This window comes from Melanerpes formicivorus, unplaced genomic scaffold (genome assembly GCF_026170545.1).
Source record: "Melanerpes formicivorus ecotype bairdi unplaced genomic scaffold, bMelFor1.0.p_v2 SCAF_7, whole genome shotgun sequence".
In the NCBI taxonomy this organism is placed as follows: Eukaryota; Metazoa; Chordata; class Aves; order Piciformes; family Picidae; genus Melanerpes; species Melanerpes formicivorus.
Genome location: NW_027142359.1, coordinates 28326457 through 28346161, shown reverse-complemented (window position 1 = coordinate 28346161; position 19705 = coordinate 28326457). Strand labels below are relative to the sequence as shown.

At 42.5% G+C, this 19705-nt stretch overlaps 1 protein-coding gene across 1 annotated transcript in view; it reads right to left on the bottom strand.

Moving 5' to 3' along the window:
- The window catches only part of MAST2 (microtubule associated serine/threonine kinase 2), a 230024-nt gene that overhangs the window by 22493 nt on the left and 187826 nt on the right, over positions 1-19705 (bottom strand). Inside the window, 10 exon segments of the mRNA XM_068141622.1 lie at positions 1155-1277; positions 2913-3014; positions 4446-4611; positions 5974-6106; positions 6993-7131; positions 8463-8671; positions 11732-11817; positions 13082-13143; positions 14773-14905; positions 19141-19242. Coding sequence (XP_067997723.1) covers positions 1155-1277; positions 2913-3014; positions 4446-4611; positions 5974-6106; positions 6993-7131; positions 8463-8671; positions 11732-11817; positions 13082-13143; positions 14773-14905; positions 19141-19242 — 1255 coding nt within the window.

The following is a 19705-nucleotide window of genomic DNA, read 5'->3' as shown; positions in this document are numbered from 1 at the left end:
CCTCACATGAAGCTCCTTCCTTCTCTCCCAAACTGTCCTTGGAGGTGTTCAAGAGGGGATTGAACGTGGCACTTGGTGCCATGGTCTAGTCATGAGGTCTGTGGTGACAGCTTGGACTCAATAATCTTTGAGGTCTCATCTAACCTTGGTGATACTGTGACACCAACTCTGACTGGTGCTTTTCTTGAATCCTACACAGCACTGATACCATGGCAGGTCCCAGGCATTTAAACACACCAGACAAGCACTTCACTCCGTATTTTATTAGAGTTAATAATACTAAAATAAGGTGATAAACTTGCAGCCAAAGCAATTTAAATTACTTTAAATTTCTAAAGAGTCTTCCCTAAATTCTTGTCTTCAAGATTCAGAGTTTGTTTTATTTAAAAGAAGATATAATTACTGGCAGAAAATGGTCACTAAGGCCTCTCCCCAGCCTTGTTGCCCTTCTCTGGACACATTCAAGTGTCTCAATGTCCTTCTTAAACTGAGGGGGCCAGAACTGGACACAGTAACCAAAGCAGAGTACAGGGGCACAATGACCTCCCTGCTCCTGCTGGCCACACCATTCCTAATGCAGGCCAGGATGCCATTGGCCATTGGGCACACTGTTGGCTCATGTTTAGGCAGCTGTCAATCAGCACACCCAGTTCCCTCTCTATTTGGGAGCTCTCCAGCCACTCCGACCCCAGCCTGTAGCTCTGCATGGGATTGCCGTAGCCAAAGTGCAGCACTCGGCACTTGGACTTGTTGAATGCCATCCGATTGGACTCTGCCCATCTGTCCAGTCAGTCGAGGTCCCTCTGCAGAGCCTTTCTACCCTCTAACTGACTAACATCTGCCCCTAACTTTGTGTCATCTGCAAACTTGCTGATGACTGACTCGACCCCCTCATCCAGATCATCAATGATTATGTTGAAGAGGACAGGGCCCAGCACTGATTCCTGGGGGACACCACTAGTGACTGGCCGCCAGCTGGATGTGGCACCGTTCACTACCACTCTCTGGGCCCAAGAAGCCTTACAGCACCCACAGAAACTTTAAAAAGCTATTTCCACCCTGTGTTTTATCCCATTTCTAACAATGTGGCAACTGAAAACATGCAATCAGCACCAAAAACTATGGTGCAGTTTAGGCTGAATCTTGAGTCTTACTGTCAAAGTAGCTTGTGTCATCCTCGGATTCCAGCTGTGGGATGAATTCAGCTTTCTGCCGAAGTAATCCGTTCCAGTCCAAATCTTTAAAGAACCGATGCTGCTTCACTTCAAAGGCACTACCTGCAATGAGCATCTTTTATTGCAGAGGATTTCTTTCAGCACTTGCAGAACAAGAAAAACCAATCCCTAAAAATACCCAGAGCCTAAGAGAATGTACCTGAGTATATTTGAGCCACCTATTTTCCAGGAATTTGGAGAAAAAAAAACCATATCCTTTTTACCAAAGGAGGATAAAATCTGAACAAGATTTCCTCCTTCCCACCTCCTTTTCCTGTTTGATGACAACACATCACTACACTGTCTGGAAGGTAGCATCTGTTGTTGAATTCCACAGCAAGTTGCAAGAATGAGATCTCATTAGCATCTTCATTTAAAATTGCCAAACTCCAAGTACCATCTTGCTCATAGCTGGATCAAGAGAGCAAACTCAGGAAGGTACTTAGCGTGTGAGTGGCTCCACCGTCATGAATAAACTCATTCATGTGCTTAAGAGAAGGCAAGGGCTTACATGTCTGCCTGAATTAGTATCTTTTGTTATTAACCTCAGAAGCTTGGGTACCCAGAAGGAAAAAGTAAGGCTTATCTGGCTACTACTATATGCATTTTTTTTTCTTCAAATGAAATTAATATTCATAAAAGATGCTACTGTCTTTTTGAACAAGAGAATAGCAGAGGAAAAGAGATAAAAGGGTTGCTGAGCGCCGGTGGCGCTACGAGATACCAGAGTGGAACGGCACTCTCAGCATTACAGGCATATAAGAAATAAAAACAAAGCCAGTCCATCAACTCATTTTGTAAGGTAAGAAACTCTACATCTTTTCCATGACAGCAAAATCTTTCAAGTACATGGATTTGAAGTAAGGAAGAACATGTGAAAACCATCGGATACCATTATTTATTCATCACCCTTGTGCGTACATGGGTTAGGCCTGCTGACTGCCTGTGCCTTTTGGAATTGTTTTATATACATATATATATATATATATATATATATATATGAAATAAGTTTTTATTTTATCCTCCAAGTGTCATTTCCAATTCAAATTGCAAGATTAAATCAAACTAATCAAATCAGCCCAACAGACAACCTGTGTTGTGAAGCCACCACACTGCACAAATTATTGCTAAACAGAAACGTAGCAAGAGACTATTTATGGTTATTTCTGGTCAGGAAATGAGAAGTGTTGGCTGCAAAACTTTAAATCTTGCATTATAATGCAGCAGGATTGACATGAGCATCTGGCTTTGCCAAAGAGATTATCAGACTTGGTTGTATGTTTGGAGAATTTTACAGTACGGGCCTCTAGGAATGGGTAAATTTTCCTTCACTTTGTTACACCCAAGAGTTAGGATCCATTTAGGGGATTAATCCTCCAGCCAAAGAGGACTTCAAAGACATCTGATTATACACTGGTTCAAATGGAGACACAACCCTCCATCCTTTAATGAAACAGCACAAATTTGAGAAGTTACATTGCCAAGCTGATGGTGCCACTTTCTTGTCTCCCAAACAAGGCAGCAACATCTGACTTGTGCAATCTACGTTGACTCACAGTTTCATCATGCAAGATTCATTGAACCCAGTATAAACCAGCTCTAGATGAGCATTTTTCAACACAAGTGGCTGTGTATGACTGGTAAGGTAGCCTCTTTTCCTGCTTCTGGGTGGTACTTTCCTATACACAAGGTTTCTACCTGTTCCCATTCTTTCCAGAGGATTTTGACGGAGAAGCTTAGAAATGAGGTCCTGGGCATCTGGTGGCAGTGCATCATCACCTTCTGGCCAGGCAATTTCATCTGGGAACAAAAAGAGATTTGACATTTTCTACCAGGTTCATGAACAATTTGAATAACCATTCACATTCCTATACCATAAATGCAGCGTTCAGTACTGCCCTAGAATCATAAATACCTTGAATTCAGCAGCTTGCATACTTAATATAATTCAAGCATTGACATTTTCCAAAATGCATAAAATTCAGTGTCAGCTAAAGCTGCTGTCAATCCAAGCAGTGCTTGTGGAGAAAAAAACAACATTAAGAACTCTATTAATAAAGTATGAAATGGGACTTCCATAACAGTCCATAAACAATGACACTGACAATGCTGCTGCTGTATCTCATGCCCGCACATTCCATGCTCGTTACACTTGGAACAAAGAGAACAATTCACAGGTAATGATTTCATGCATCATATTTAGTTCTCTGCTGAAATTTGCTTTTTACAAAGACATTTGCCAAGACTGTTAAAATTTTACTGTTTCAAGAAAGCATTCCCAATAGGAAATGTTTTCACTGGCATATTCACTAAGAGAACACAAAGCAATCATTTGTCCAAGTCCAAGCAGGAGACAGGTTTAAAAAAGCCACAAGACACGAAGGTACTGAGTACAGCAGCTTCAATGTGGTTTGCTGTGAATTTTCCTTTTATTTCATTTACACAGCAATTACTAATGGACTGACATTTGCTCCTACAGAAGCAATAACCAATACCAGACCAAATTAGACCTGTTGGCAGCTGCTCCTTTAATATTCACCATCATTTAAGTTAAAAGGCAGAACAGAAAAATCCCCACTGCTTTATTCCCAAAGCCAACAAGGATTTGTATGACTCCCACTATCTAAAAAGATGAATGGAATGGAATGGAATGGAATGGAATGGAATGGAATGGAATAGGAATAGGAATAGGAATAGGAATAGGAATAGGAATAGGAATAGGAATAGGAATAGGAATAGAATGAAGCAGGTTGGAAAAGACCTGCTTCGAGTCCAACCTATCACCCAACACTATCTAATCAACTAACATGGCACTAAGCACCCCATCCAGTCTCTTTCTAAACACCTCCAGTGATGGTGACTCCACCACCTCCCTGGGCAGCACATTCCAATGGGCAATCACTCTTTCTATGAAGAACTTCTTCCTAACATCCAGCCTAAACCTCCCCTGGCACAGCCTGAGACTGTGTCCTCTTGTTCTGGTGCTGGTTGCCTGGGAGAAGAGGCCAACCCCCACCTGGCTGTAACCTCCCAAGCTGTTAAGCAACTCAACAACTTTTGACAGCTGGAATCAGATGGAAGCTATTTTGACACAGAAAAAGAAACATTTTAAAATCAAACCCCTTATTTTACACCTATTCCTTCCTGCATAAACCGTGGATCCTCGATATTTTCAAGGTTTTATTCCACACCACACTGTGAAACCCCTTCAGAGCCAGAACAGAAACGTACCACTGATCACTTGTCCAAACAGCTCTTCAGGTGTGTCCCCAAAGAAAGGAACACAGCCAACTAGGAACTCATACAGGATAACTCCCATGGCCCACCAGTCCACGGGCTTCCCATAGCCCTGGCGCAGGATCACTTCGGGTGCAATGTATTCTGGAGTCCCACAGACCTCAAGAGAAACACAGAAGAGAGCAAAAAACTTACAAAGTGACAAATTCACATCAAACCTTATTTTTGTCTTATTTTTCTTTCTCCCTCAGAGCTTCACAAGAAGTTATTCATGTCTTGCAACTAACCACTTTATGCTGTGAACTGCTTCCACGGAGCAAGAGTCTCTATCTGGACAACACCTAACCTGCACAGAAACCATGTCACATACCATGAAGCATTTCTAGTGTGGACAAGCCAGCTAAGTGGTTCTTTGGTGTGTGTGCAATAAAGCACATGGGGAAAATGCATGTTCTGTGTGTATAGGACTGTCTGCTTGATGGATGCCTACTGGCACAGGTAGAGCTCTTAGGAACTGCATTTTGACAAACCTCTCATCTCTGTGCTAGCAGAATTTAGTTCCACAGATGCAGAATTAGTAGCACAGCATGACTACACTCCAGCTTTTAAACTTGGAAGGTACCTCTGGCACAGACAATGGCTAAGGAAATCACATTGGAAGATCTAAGTTGCCTCAGGCTTAAAAGCAACAATGACAAAACAGTTGTAAAAAATAAAACACTGCAAAGTGCAAGAACATAATCTAGTGACCAAAGGGAGTTCCTGCTAGAAAAACGCTTTGCTACTCAGAAGCAAAAGAAGCCAATAACCCAGGATGATTATGACTAACACTTGGCACATCTGAAAAAGAAAATCCAGCTGCAATCCCAGGTATTTTCAGAAGAGAGAGGTATTTTTTCCTCCCAGCATACAAGGCACTGGTGTACCTGCATCCAGTACAGTTCCTGTCCACAATGCCCAGGAAATAGCAACTCACACTGAAGGAGGTTCATGACAGAGCTATTAATTCAACACAGGAAAATCTATCTTGTTATCTAGAAGAACATGGCTGGTTAAGCCTAGCAAAATGAAGGCTAAGGAGAAAAATTACCCTTAGTAAATATCATGGGGGGGGGAAAAATAATCAATGATTAAGGCATCAGGCAAAATTACAAGAAGAAACATGTAGGAACTTGACATGAACTTTCTAAGCACCAGAAGGGGGAGACCGTGAAACAACCTTCCAGCACTATCCATATTACATCCCTAAACCAACTTCTGCTCACACCTGCACTGCTGCCTGAGCCACACTTTCAAGACCCCAAACTAAAAATATTATGAGAAGTGCAGCCCTCCACAAGAAGCTCAAATGACAAACAATGCCAGTTTATGCACAAACATGAGAACGGACTTGCATCTTTTCCTCCCATTCTGCAATGCACGGCACACCATCGAGGCAAGTCAGGAAGTGCTACAAACTGCCATTCAGTCTCAAGACAGATCCCTGCATTTGATTGATTTGAGACAAAGCTGTCCAGCTTACCTGCTTGTCCAGGAATTCCCTGGTATCCTTCTCAATGTGCCCCTCATAAAGATTAGTTGTAAGACTCATTAACCCAATTTTAGACAGTCCAAAGTCGGTTAGCTTAATATGACCCATGGAAGTTATCAGGAGACTAGAAGAAAAAGAAGCAGCAAAATAATCCAACATTCCATTAATTATTTCTAAAAAGCAATTAAAATGAAAAAAAGAAAAACACCACAAGATAATGCTAAGCAGAACACCTGGAAGGGGCTGAGCCCCTATTACAAGAGGGATGTGGAGGTGCTGGAACATGTCCAGAGAAGGGCCACAAGGATGATCAGAGGGCTGGAGCACCTCTCCTATGAGGACAGACTGAAGGAGTTGGGGCTGTTCAGTCTGGAGAAGAGAAGGCTCCCAGGTGACCTCATTGTGGCCTTCCAGTATCTGAAGGGGGCCTACAGGAAGGCTGGGGAAGGACTTCTCAGGATCTCAGGTAGTGATAGAACTAGGGGGAATGGAATGAAGCTGGAGGTGGGGAGATTCAGGCTGGAGGTGAGGAGGAAGTTCTTCACCATGAGAGTGGTGAAGCCCTGGAATGTGTTGTCCAGGGAGGTGGTTGAGGACCCGTCCCTGGAGGTGTTTAAGCTCAGGCTGGATGAGGCTCTGGCCAGCCTGATCTAGTGTGGGGTGTCCCTGCCCATGGCAGGGGGGTTGGAACTAGATGATCCTTGTGGTCCCTTCCAACCCTGAATGATACTATGATACTATGAATATCACCAGGGCAACTGGAAGTCAGACCACTTTGTTCCATATTTTCATCAGCACAGCAATAGCTTTGAGATACTATCTGAAGATGCTCTTCCTACCCTTTCTCAGGATCCCTCTGGTTCTACATCTGTAGCAAGAGACTCCAATAAAACCTTCTACCTGTCAGATATTACTGAATAGCTCTGCTGTCTCTAGTCCCCATGTCCTACTGCCTATGGAGACAGCCCCCCAAGAACTGGCTTCCTTCCTCTGAACAGCTAAAGACTTACTTATCAGGTTTTAGGTCACGGTGAACGATCCCATAATTGTGTAGGTACTCCAATGCCAGGACAGTCTCAGCAAAATACATCCTTGCCATATCAACAGGTAGGGCACCAATGTTCTTGAGAAGTGTAGCACAATCACCTCCTAGAAAAAAAAAGTTGCAAATATGGCATAGTGGAACGGCCAATATCAGTGAGAAAGAACAGCTATGCATTAGAGTAAGTTTCCTGAAGGTTGTCTTCCTCAGCCCTGCTAGCCTGAAGTCAGAAGCTCTCCCTGCACTCCATCTTGAGCTGCAAATAAACATTAAAGTCTTAGGAACTAACTGAGATCCATGTACATTCAGCACTCTTGCACAAGAACCCTACAGATGCCACTTCCAAACTGTAGGCAAGCCTTCAAGAAAGGGCAGCTCATAATTGTTTGGCCCTTGGATTTCTTTACTTTCCAACACTGAGACATGCTACTTCTGATACACAAACTTCTTCAAAGAGTAAGTAAACACCTCCACAGCTACTAAGTGGCTCTCCCTATATAGGGAAAGGCAGCCATACCGTTGGACACAGCAGCAGACACAAAGTAATTCTGTGGGCCTATGATTCAAGATCCTCAAGCAGTATCTGCCACATATTTTGTTCAGCCTCATCTCTACTGGCAGATAAGAATTAATATTAAAATTTATTCTATCAATACATCTGCTTTCATTCCCCTAACTTATCTGCAAGAGCACTGATACAATAAGTGTATTGCTCATAAACATTCAAGCTAAGCAAGTTAGGCAAAAGAAATTAATCCTCCCCACCCATGGAAATCTATTGCTTGCAATATGATGCAGTAATAAAATCAAAGCAAATAGTATTCCAAGGAACAAGCAAAGCAAACAAACACAAACCTCAGCATAAAATACCACTGTATTTTTTAAAAGGCTACTAAATAACACAGAGTGTGTTTCTTGGTTATGTTTTTTAAGTATCTTTTGCTAATGGTAATGCTAAGCAAATGTGCAATGGATCCAGCCATGCTCTCCCACATGAGAGCAGGAGGATTTCTTTCCAGTAAGCACTGGAATGTTCATGCTGACTCCTGACCCCAGCAGTTTTCTATATGTGGCTTCATGTTTCCTCAGCTCCTCTGCAATCATGTTGTATTAGTCACAAGGATACACAAATGGAGTATCTCCTGTGCTAATGACTCATTTTCCAGTGAGGGCCAAGCATTCCATACAGTCCTCCCTAAAAAGGGCATCAGCGACCTCCCCTGTGACTGAACTCTCTTTCCTGAAGGATTAGCACATGCAAGATGGTCTTCCTGTTTATTGTGTTTAGAGCAGCCCACTGATCACTCTTGACAGCCAAAAGCACACATCCTAGAGATCCCTCAGAAATGCCACCTTTTACAAGGAGACACACTGCACACACAGTACATGTCCATCCTAGCGAAGGGCCCTTTGCAGGTGTAGCTAATGACAGCCATACCTTCCACATACTCCATCACCATACACAGGTGGCGCTTGGTCTCAAAGGAGCAGAACATGCTGACCACAAAAGGGTTCTCAGCAAATGTCAAGATATCTCTCTCCACAAAAGCCTGCTGGATCTGGTTTCTCAAAATGAGGTTCTGTTTGTTGATCTTCTTCATGGCAAAACGCTGCCGGGTGGTCTTGTGTCGTACCAAATACACCGCTCTAGAAAACCACACACCAGAAGGGAAAGTTTCATTTTCAGTTCTAACTGCTTTGATTTTGGTTGTTTTGTTGCTTTTGTAAACAATGATGGATGGATGGATGCTAACAGACTTACCTGTAACTACATAAAATCCCATCTTAGGGTCAAGCTTCTCCAGAACAGAAGGAACCCCAGGATGATTCCTATCAGAAGCTACTCTATCTTCTTGAACTAAGCAACATTCTTACTGATTTCACAGACAGACTCACTAAGGTCGGAAAAGACCTCCAAGATCATCAAGTCCAACCTTCTACCCACATCTCCATGACCACTAGACCATGTCCCAGAGTGCCACCTCTACTCATTTCTTGAATACATCCAGGGACGGTGACTCTTCCACCCCCCTGGGCAGCCTGCTCCAATGCCTGAGCTCTCTTGAAGCAAAGAAATTTTTCCTCCTCTCCAACCTAAATCTCCCCTGGTACAATTTCAGGGCATTTCCTCTTTTGTCCTGTCATTGGTTACTTGGGAGAAGAGGCCAATATTGGCCTCATTCTGATCTCCTTTCAGGTCCATGTAGAGATCAATGAGGTCTCCTCTCATCCTTCTCTTCTTCAGAATAAGCAATCCCAGGTCCCTCAGCCTCTCCTCACCAGACCTGCTCTCCAATCTCCTCACCAGCTTTGCTGCCCTTCTCTGTCCCTGCTCCAGCACCTCAGTGACTTTCTCATACTGTGATGCCCAAAGCCAAACACAGCACTTGAGATGCGGTCTCACAAGTGCTGGCTCCAGAGAGACAATCGCTTTCTGCTGGTCACAGCCCTTCTGATCCAGGCCAGGATGGTGGAGGTCTTCCTAACCACCTGGGTACACACTGGCTCATGCTCAGCTGGCTGTCTACCAACACCCCCAGGCCCTTTTCTGCTGGGCAGTTTCCAGCCACGCTGCTCCAAGCCTGCAGCCTTCACGGGGTTGTTATGATGCTAGCACAAGAGCCAGTGCTTGGCCTTATTAAACCTTCTGTAACTGACCTTAGCCCAGCAGCCCAACCTATCCAGACCTCTCTGCAGAGTCTTCCTACCCTGCAGCAGATCAACACTCCCACTTCATGGTGTCTGCACGTTGCTCACTCTTTAATTTCTTGCTGTTTATGTGGCAGAAGATGCAGTCAGAAATCACCTGAAGTACCACCACCATCATAGTTTGTCTAGTGAACATTGAAAGGCTTAGAAAATACAGACCAGGGGAAAAAAACCCCAAACCAACAAGAACACACCTAACAAACACTAAGATGAGCATTAAAACTCCAGTTGAGTTATAGCCACCCTGGGTTTCAAATGTTTCCATGAGCAATCACAGAATCTGTTCTGGGAGCTCTGATGTGACTATTAAGGTGATATTTGAGACACAAATGCCCCAAACTTCCTTAAGCATCACTGCAGAGAGGCATGTATTTTTTAAGACCACAGCCACCATTTCACTTGGATTAAAATTGTCCAAAGATGTATGGAATCAGCACGATTTCTTTCTAAGCTCCACAAAATTAATTCGATGCAAAGCTGGCACAAGGGATTTCCTTCGGTAAAGTGTCCCTCACATTTCTATCATTTGCAGATCATTAGATCCTTGCACATTAATAATACAGCTTGCAAATAAAATTTTCATCCAGTTTACCCCCCTTATTGAATCAGTACTTACTTCCTTTTCTCTGGAGTATATTATGTTTAACACAATATTGTGTCTCACCAGCAGGGGACTATAAAATCCACCCACTAGAACGATATATAAGAGTAACAGCAAAACTACCACCTTTCTCTCCCCATTTCATAAAGTTATGTTTAAATGATGGAGCCTATGCAGAAATATGGCTGAAAATGTCTCAAATCTTGTCTAACAACCTGCCTCTTTGATATCCTGTCATCTTCACTGATTAAAAATGATGCTTGCTCTTTCTATACACAAAGCTTTTAAAAACCGAATTGCTGTTAACCCAGCCCCCACTTCAACAAAGCATCCAAGCACATGCTCAGGTTTTGCTGTTACAACCTCCTGAATGTCACTGCTTTTCAGTTACAACCTAATGACTACCCCTGGTAAGGATTTATGAACTGCAAAGAGTCAGGAACTGTCTTTACAATTCTGGATAGGTTTATACTGAGCAGTTAAAATGTTAACTGACCAACTTCCTTCTGGATTCTTCAATGGATAATAAAATGGAATAACTTTTCTTTTTTCCTGTATTACTTCCCACAGTAGATTTGCCCCAATGCAATTTTAGCATTTCTTTTTTGTAGTTCAAGTGCTCACAAACAGCCACATATTACATTTATCATCTGGACACAAGGAAGAATGGAAAAGCATAAAGCACTTCTCCTTGCTGTTTCGATGAATCATCAAGAACATTTGCCACTACAGAGCTTTACTGTCACTCACTTAGCCTTTAAACAAACAAATCACAGGACTTAACCAGACAGCAGGAAAAGAAACACAGACTGCCTTGCTAAGCAGTAAGGATATGGGAAACTACAGGGGTTTTCTTATTCCTTAGGAAATCTCACAATAAACCAATCTAGGCAGTTCTGTGTCAATGTTTTCCCTAGAGACAGTGTTTAGGAAAAGTGCTTTTGTCACCTCACTGTAAGGTATTGATGTGTCTATATTTTATCTGCCTGCCATATGGAAATGGTGCAGAAATGGTTACTGGTGGAACATGTTTGAGGTCACACCTGGGAAGGGTCTCAGAAAACTACACCACAGAGGGATTAGGAATGCCATATTCTGAGAGGTTTCAAGTAAGGCAATTAATTTTCCTGAGTTGGAAGCTGCATGTCAGTTCAGTACGACTTAAGGACTTCAGAGTGAGGAACTACTTTCTAATAACCCTAAGAATGTGTAGGAAATAGCATCTCCCAGAAGAGTGCAGAAGACACCACATGTGTGGAACCTCTGTAAGACCCAAGCACAACTAATTTATGCTTTGGACCCCACAAACCCAAGTCATTTGCCAAACTCTGCTACAGCCCTTCCCTGAGTATGACAATCACAGTATTTTCTTCAAAAGCAGAATCTAAAAGCCTTACCCATAAGCACCATTACTGATGAGTTTAATAGTTTCAAACTCTTCTTCAGATGGAGTTTTCTTTGACTGGACAGAGGCTCCACGGCTCTAGGGAAAGAAAAGAGAAATGGAAAGCAGGAATTACTTTATGTATCACTTTTTTGTCCTTTCCTTCTTTAAGCAGCATTCACCCTAACTCAATCTATTGCTAAGCCATGGAGCCCTCAGTTTTAGAACAATCATCTGTATCCCACAGACCCTTGCAGATTCCCTCCATAATTATCAGTGCCATCACTAGACTGTAAGATTCAGGCTTTTGCCCAACTTCCTCCTAACCTCCAGCCTAAACCTCCCCTGGCGCAGCCTGAAACTGTGTCCTCTTGTTCCGGTACTGGTAGCCTGGGAGAAGAGACCAACCTCTGCCTGTCTACAAGCCGCCTTCAGATAGTTGTAAAGAGCAATAAGGTCACCCCTGAGTCTCCTCCAGGCTAAGCAACCCCAGCTCCCTCAGTCTCTCCTCATAGGGCTTGTGTTCCAAGCCCCTCACCAGCTTTGTTGCCCTTCTCTGGACATGCTCCAGCAAGTCAACCTCCTTCCTAAACTGAGGGGCCCAGAACTGGACACAGTACTCGAGGTGTGGCCTAACCAGTGTGGTGTACAGGGGGAGAATGACCTCCCTGCTCCTGCTGGCCACACTGTTCCTGATCCAGGCCAGGATGCCATTGGCCCTCCTGGCTGCCGGGGCACACTGCAGGCTCATGTTCAGCCTGCCATCAACCAGTACCCCCGGGTCCCTCTCTGCCTGGCTGCTCTCCAGCCACTCTGACCCCAGCCTGTAGCACTGCATGGGGTTGTTGTGTCCAGTGTGCAGAACCTGGCACTTGGATGTGTTCAGTCTCCTGCCCTTGGCCCCTGCCCATCTGTCCAGCCTGTCGAGGTCTCTCTGCAGAGCCTCTCTACCCTCCAGCAGATCAACTCCTGCCCCCAGCTTGGTGTCGTCTGCAAATTTACTGCTTTTCAGAATACCAACCACCTAAACTGAGTTATATTATTAAACTTCTCCAACAGCCCCTCACTAAACCCAGCTCTCTGCGATACCCATCACCTTTTACAAATGCAGCCATAAAGAAGCTCTCCAGATTATTTTTGTTCGCAACTCCACAAAGCATCGGCGCAACTCGACGCTAATTCCTGTTTGCAACTTTCCAGCACTTCACCCCCACCCAACAGGGATGAGTGTGCTTTTAAATGTCAGCACATTTTTAATTAAAATTACTCTGCATTATAATTAATTCTTTTCTGTAGACTACTTCTTTCCAGAGTGAAGAAAAAAAAAGAGGCACTAGACAGATTGAGTGTAGAACTGCTTTACCTCGACTGAATCATCTGTCTCAGGAGTGTCTGGGCTGTCATAGCTATTCAGCTGGGCCATTTCTGAAAAGAAAGAGGAAAGATTACTCTTAATGATCTCAATCAAACGCTATTCTCTTTGTTTATACCAGACAAACAGGATTTTAAGAGGTCCTTGTAAATGAGAAGGACATTTTCCCCCGCCCTGTAAAAAGTCACCCCAATTATACAGCGATAACCTTTAACGGCTTTTTAAGCTGCAGGCAGTATTTTATATAAAGATGAATACAATTAATTGTTCTAATTTCAGCCTGGCTTGTTCCAGCTGGTTTCTAGTATAAGTAAAAGCAATAAACGCAAGTTTGGAGAAACCAGTAGCTAGTGAATATTAAAATCTATTCCATGCACCTCTGTACCCCAGAAAAGAAAAAGCACTACAGTTCAAACAACCTCCCTCCGTGAAACGTTTCTGAGTCTGCAAAATGCTGAGCAGCAGCAAACTAGCAGAAAGTCAGTTAGTTTAGGCTACTCAGCTGCCTTAGGAGATGCTATAAACTTTGCAGACCCAAATCCTACATTAACTGCTAGTCTCTGAACAGACACCACTGACATTTCTGGGTGCCCTCCTTACAGAAAGGAAATAAGGCACCTTGACATCTCCACATTTTTCTAAAGAAAATTTGACTTCCGTAAGGGGAATTAGTGATGGAAAGGTTCTCTCCCATGACAGGGATCAAAGGAAATTTCCCTTTAATGTCAGATTTCAACAAATGCTATTAAATTGCATTTAACAATCTTTGGTAGAAATTTTCCCGAAGAGCTTTTCACTCGAAGTCAACCTGTCACTGTCATTCCAGTAAACACTGCAGAACTTAAACTAGTCCTATCCAGACTACTAATTTATGCTAAAATTATGCTCTCCTGAGAAAACAAAAAGTACAGTTCCATTGCTGAAATATTCTGCAGTAACCTCCAGTCTTTGTCATACTTTCTATTGTTGCTGAGCAAGCTGTGAACGCTCATAGGACTTGTCATAGAAGATATTCAGCTAGCAAAGTGCCAGGCAGAAATATTAACTCACAGATTCCAAACTCAGGACCTTCTGGGCCTCTGGATGTTTACAGCATAGTCAATTTACCATATGCAATTCTGGCAACTAGCAAAAAACCCCCTATTTTTCCTTTCTAAAGCATGACTCTCTTTGGTTTTGCTGCTCTACAAGATGTAAAAATACAGTCTCGTCTCCACCTAAAAATTCATACTAATCTTGGTTTCTCATGGAAAAATCACAGCAAAATCACTCCTTCCAGGAAGGACAAAGTGGGATGACAGGATACTTTCTAACCAGGCCACCAGCAGGCAGGCTGATCAGAAAAATATCAGATAAATTTCCTTCTACTGTCCAACAGCACAGAGAAAACAGTTAAATCACCAAGCCATTTTCTGCCATTGTTTCAGCTACAACGCAGGGAGACATTATTAACATCATAAGTAAAGAACTGTCACTGTTGATGTGCAGCCCTTACTCCAGCAACATTCCTTTGAGACACGGGGCTGGAAAGGACAGTCCTGAATTTGACAGCAAACAGGAAAATAAGGAAAAATAGCCTACAAATTAAATCAATAAAATAAAAGCTTCCTTCAGCTATGTAGGGACCAGGAGAGCTGGTTATCCTTTTAGCATTTTGGAGAGTACAAAACAGGAATTCTCACCCTCCAGGGGATCCCTGGTGAGTCCCAGCTGGCTGATAATGTAACGAGGAATGTCACATTTAATTCCTTGTCCTTCCTTGGCATGGCCTTCTGCAGCTTCTAACAAGTGGTAGAACTCTTCAGGATCAAACTCCTACAGCAAGGTGGTGAGGAAGACAGAGAAAGGTAAACGTTTCAGCTTTACAATTACAAAAGGTCTCTCCCCCATATAAGGGTTCCTTCAGAAACACCCTAAGTTAATTCTGAGTTTAGCAGTGATGCAAAACATTTACAGTGACAGCAAGTCAATGCATTCCACTCTGCTCCCCCAAAATGACAGATACTTAAAGCCTGCTGGATGTCCACTGGTTTAGGTGTGCAGATCAAAACAGCAAAAGGACTGTAGGGACTTTTTATGAACAAACCCCAGGCTATTGGATAATACAGCCAGGGTAATGCAAGCACTGATCTGGACCCAGCTCCCAGTTTTGGCACTTTGAGATGTGCCAGGGAAAGACGAGGACAGAAGTGCCGCCTTCTGCCTTCACCTCTGACAGGTGAATTAAGGCAATATAAAACTCTCCTGCTTTCAAATGTCACTTCTAATCAAACTATACACTCACCCAATTCTGTAACTGTCCCAACCTTAGCAACTGCTAATAAAATTATTACTAAAACAGCAATTGCTGTTTTATCAGCAGAGAAGATTTCACTTTCTATATATGACAAACTGATGAGGTATGTCATAGACTATATTGTACAGGATCATCTTATCAACTCAGTCTTGGTGTACGTGATCTGTAAGGTAAGAAAAGGTTCTCAGAAGGTGTGATCTCTTTTACCAGACTAACAGGCACAGCTGGAAGTAAAAGACAAGCTTGCAGAAGCACTCTGCTTAGAAGCAAGTTCATCAGTTAGCTTTCAGACCTCATCATTCACCAACAATGAGCAGCTTTACCAAAGCATCTAAAAAGTTGCTAGTGAAATAGGAGGAACAGTTACACCATACAGCTGTGAGAGCATCAGAAAAGACCTGAGGTGAGTGTGATCAGCAGCATAAGAGAAAAGACAGCAGAGAACTGCAAATAAGAAATCAGAGATTGCGATGATGTAAAGATATTTAAATTATCAGAGAAGAGACTCATTTGTCCTGAGCACACTAAGCAGTGCTGCTTGGATGCATGCTGTCACCAAAGACAGCAACAAAGCAAAAAACAAAGTTCCTTCCTGACCCCTCAGGAAAAGGATCAATCAGCTGTCTCAGAATTGGCAGAGAGCAGGAGCCAGACCAGAAAAGACCATGTGAGAGAGACGGTCAGCAGACCGCAGTATAATCTAGAGAAGGAGGTGAAAGGGAAGGTGAAGCCAGGGCAGGACTCTTCAGGATACAACTGGAGATAATTTTTGGGCAAGTGAAGGACTGAAGAAAAAAGGCATGGTAACAAAAAATTCAAACACAAACCCCCTGAATCTAAATAAATCCTAGTTCTGTTTTCCTTTCCGTATATGTATGCAATCCTTTTTGTATGCAGCAGGCTCTCTAGTAAGGGAAGGCAGGTGCTACAGAAAAATAGCCTGAAAAAAGTAATAAATTACACACTTTTTCCCAAAGACAGTTTCAGTGATGCACAAAACACATTATTTTCCTGAAGCCCCAGAGACACAGTCCATAAAAAAAACATTTCACAATCCATGAGGTAACACAAAGACTGAAGCCAAGCAAGTGATGTTTCAAATACTTAAACGCCTTTACCCCTCATTAAAGCAATCACAATCATCACAACCACTCATTCTCAGCTATTTCATTTACAAGGAAGAAATAAGAATGAGCTGGGTAACCTTAACATTAATCTTAGAAAAACTCTTTATAAATTCATAAACAATTGAAGCTAAAGGTTAAATTACACACACACACACACGTGTTAAACAGGGAATGTAACTCTCAAGTTATTTAAATGGTTGATTATCCATTACTCTATGCCTTCCTCTTTTGTGCAGTAGAATCCTAGAATCAGTAAGGTTGGAAAAGACCTCAAAGATCATCAAGTCCAACCTGTCACCCAACACCTCATGACTACTAAACCAATGCACCAAGTGCCATGTCCAATCCCCTCTGGAACATTAACATTTAATTCTACATGTCAGCAGAATAAAATATATATATTTTGGGGGGAATAAAAAAGCTAGAAAGGCAATGCAAGTTGAAAACCAGGGAAGACTAATACACAGATCCAGATATTATTTTTACACTTCCTTGTCAAGGTTGTCACTATATGCTCTGGAGTTCATTACTCAAATTTCAATGACTTCACCGTTTCCACCTGCTCCCACTCACTTTGCAGAATGTCAGGTGTAGAAGATAGCAGAGGAACATGCAAACCTATTGATCTGCAGGTAAAAGTAGGCTTGAGGCTGGAATTGCCTGCAGGTATAGAGCCACAAAACTTACTGAGGTTTCATGTTTTCCTAGATGATGTGTTACTAGGAGAGTGTATGCACGTTGTGTATGCATGTTGAATACAGCAGCTACAAACACAGTAATCTTAAATCTATTTCCTTTCTTCCTTGTCTTCACTTTCAAAAACAAATCATTCTGAAGAAGTGCTGGAAGATAACTGGAATCACAAAACTCATCTAAATCATACAAATCGTTTTGAAAGCCAAAAAATTCCCAGTCTGAATGGCGTTGTGCCTGGGATTATCAATGCAATTTAGTGGAGAATTCTTGAACAAGTAAGTGGAGGCATTTGGCCATTGGAATGTGCTGCCCAGGGAGGTGGTGGAGTCACCATCACTGGAGGAGTTTAGGAAGAGACTTGAAGGGGTGCTTGGTGCCATGGTTTAGTTGATTAGATGGTGTTGGATGATAGGTTGGACTCGATGATCTCAAAGGTTTTTTCCAACCTGGTCTGGTCTATTCTATTCTATTCTATTCTATTCTATTCTATTCTATTCTATTCTATTCTATTCTATCCCATCCCATCCCATCCCATCCCATCCCATCTCATCCCTCTCGCTAGTTGTGAAGCCTGCTTCATCCCAGACAGTGGTCTTCCTTGCACTGCAGGGTTCACAGCATGGAACTAGGGTTCACCTCATGGAGGAGGAACAAGGGAACCCTCCAAACTCCTACTTGTTCTCAGTCCTTCTGAAGTTGTCTTGAAAAACTGGACCATTCTTGTCTACTTCGTCAAAGGAAGCTCCACAAAACTAATCATCTTCTAGTGACTCCAGTGATTAAAATCACCCATGGACACACTGCCCTCAATGTGCTTCAAATATTAGCTGTACATCTATATCCAGCCACAGATTCTTAATCAAATTCTCTGTCTCAAACAGATGTAGCCTCCCTGTAATTTTTATGTCCAGAAGGAATCATCAGACTTTGTGCTTCAACGTGCCAGGGAATTTCATCCTGTCATTTCTAAAGTTTCCACTGTAGATTTGTGACACCTCCCCTCCAGCACTCCAACATATTCTTTTGTGACTCTTCCCTAAACTCACACCAACTTTCAACTTTCTATTGAAATACAGTCACCAAACTGGCTCCTATAACCATTAACCAACACAGCACTATGTACACCAGAGGCTTGATCATCTCTTTCCCTATTTATTTAAGGTTTCTATTTACCCTCTTGCCACGGCATCACAGTGAGAATGGACATTCAGACTGCTTCTCCACTCTACCTACAAAATACTTCCGGAACTACAGGACTTCAGGACAGAGTGAATGTTTTATTGGGATGGCCTAAACACTATTCACCATTTTCTAGAATTAAATAAAAGTCTATATTCAGAGTAGCCAGAGTAAATGGTTGAAAAGGCAATGAGGCTTGCTTTTCCATGTATTCCAAAAGCACCAAACACACACTTCCAAATCTTTTTGGATCTCTGTCCTACCCCTCTGTGTGTTCAGAGCTGGAAAACCTGACACCAGTTTGCTTTGCAATCACTGGGTCAGCAAGAGTCTGAATCCAAGACCCAGATATCACTTATATCATGTCAGCTCCTTCTTAGTGTGGCTTGGGGGCACCGTATGCACACCATACATTTATAGGCTCTTTATTGTAGCTACTAACACTACAAGGAAGATCAGGTGGTATCAAGTAGCATGAAATTATGTCTTCAGCTACATCTGGCCCCTCAGCCATAAACTGTATAGTAAACTATAATTTAGCTGCTGTTGCAGCTGACAGTCCACTGGGAAGATACCCCTATATTAATGCAAAAGACACTTAGTACTTCTGTTTTTTTTCAGTGCTGATTTATTTTTCATCAGTTTTAATTAGAATTTAAAGCTTTCTCTTGAAGACTTTGTGTTCCTTATCTCCTCAAACACATACCAGCCTCTTTAGATCATACACACACTCTTCCAAGGACCAAACTTACCAGGCACTCAAGCAGCCGAGCTGGTCGTGCAATGATAATCATCAGCTTCTTCACCAGCTGGGTAACAAAGGCAACCTCGGAGCTCTCGGATCGCTCGTGGGCCTGTGGAGAGCAGAACATCACATTATGGTCCTGGCAGTGAACTCTTCATTTTTGTATGTCAGATGCTGAATGCAGAGGAATCACCAGCTCAGTAACCATAATTCATCAGCACAGGCATGACTGAGCCATGGGAGGCAGTGATCTTGGCTCATTCAGGACGCCAAGGTACACGGAGGTTTCCTATCAGAATTGACTCCTTTCATTATGCAAGAGGCATTTCAAAGGCTGCATTTGCATTTTATCACCTATTAATTAAATTAGATACAGGGTGCTTTTAGTTTTAAAAATTAAAAGAGGAATACTGATTTTTTTTCAAGTTTACCTCCTACACAACACTGAGTTCTAGACAAAAAACTAACAGCCACCTGTATTCCTAGGCTTTACTTTCAGAGGTAGAATTTGAATGATTTCTGTCCATCATGAAGAAAAACTGAACTTTAGTTTCTCTTTATTAGATTTTATA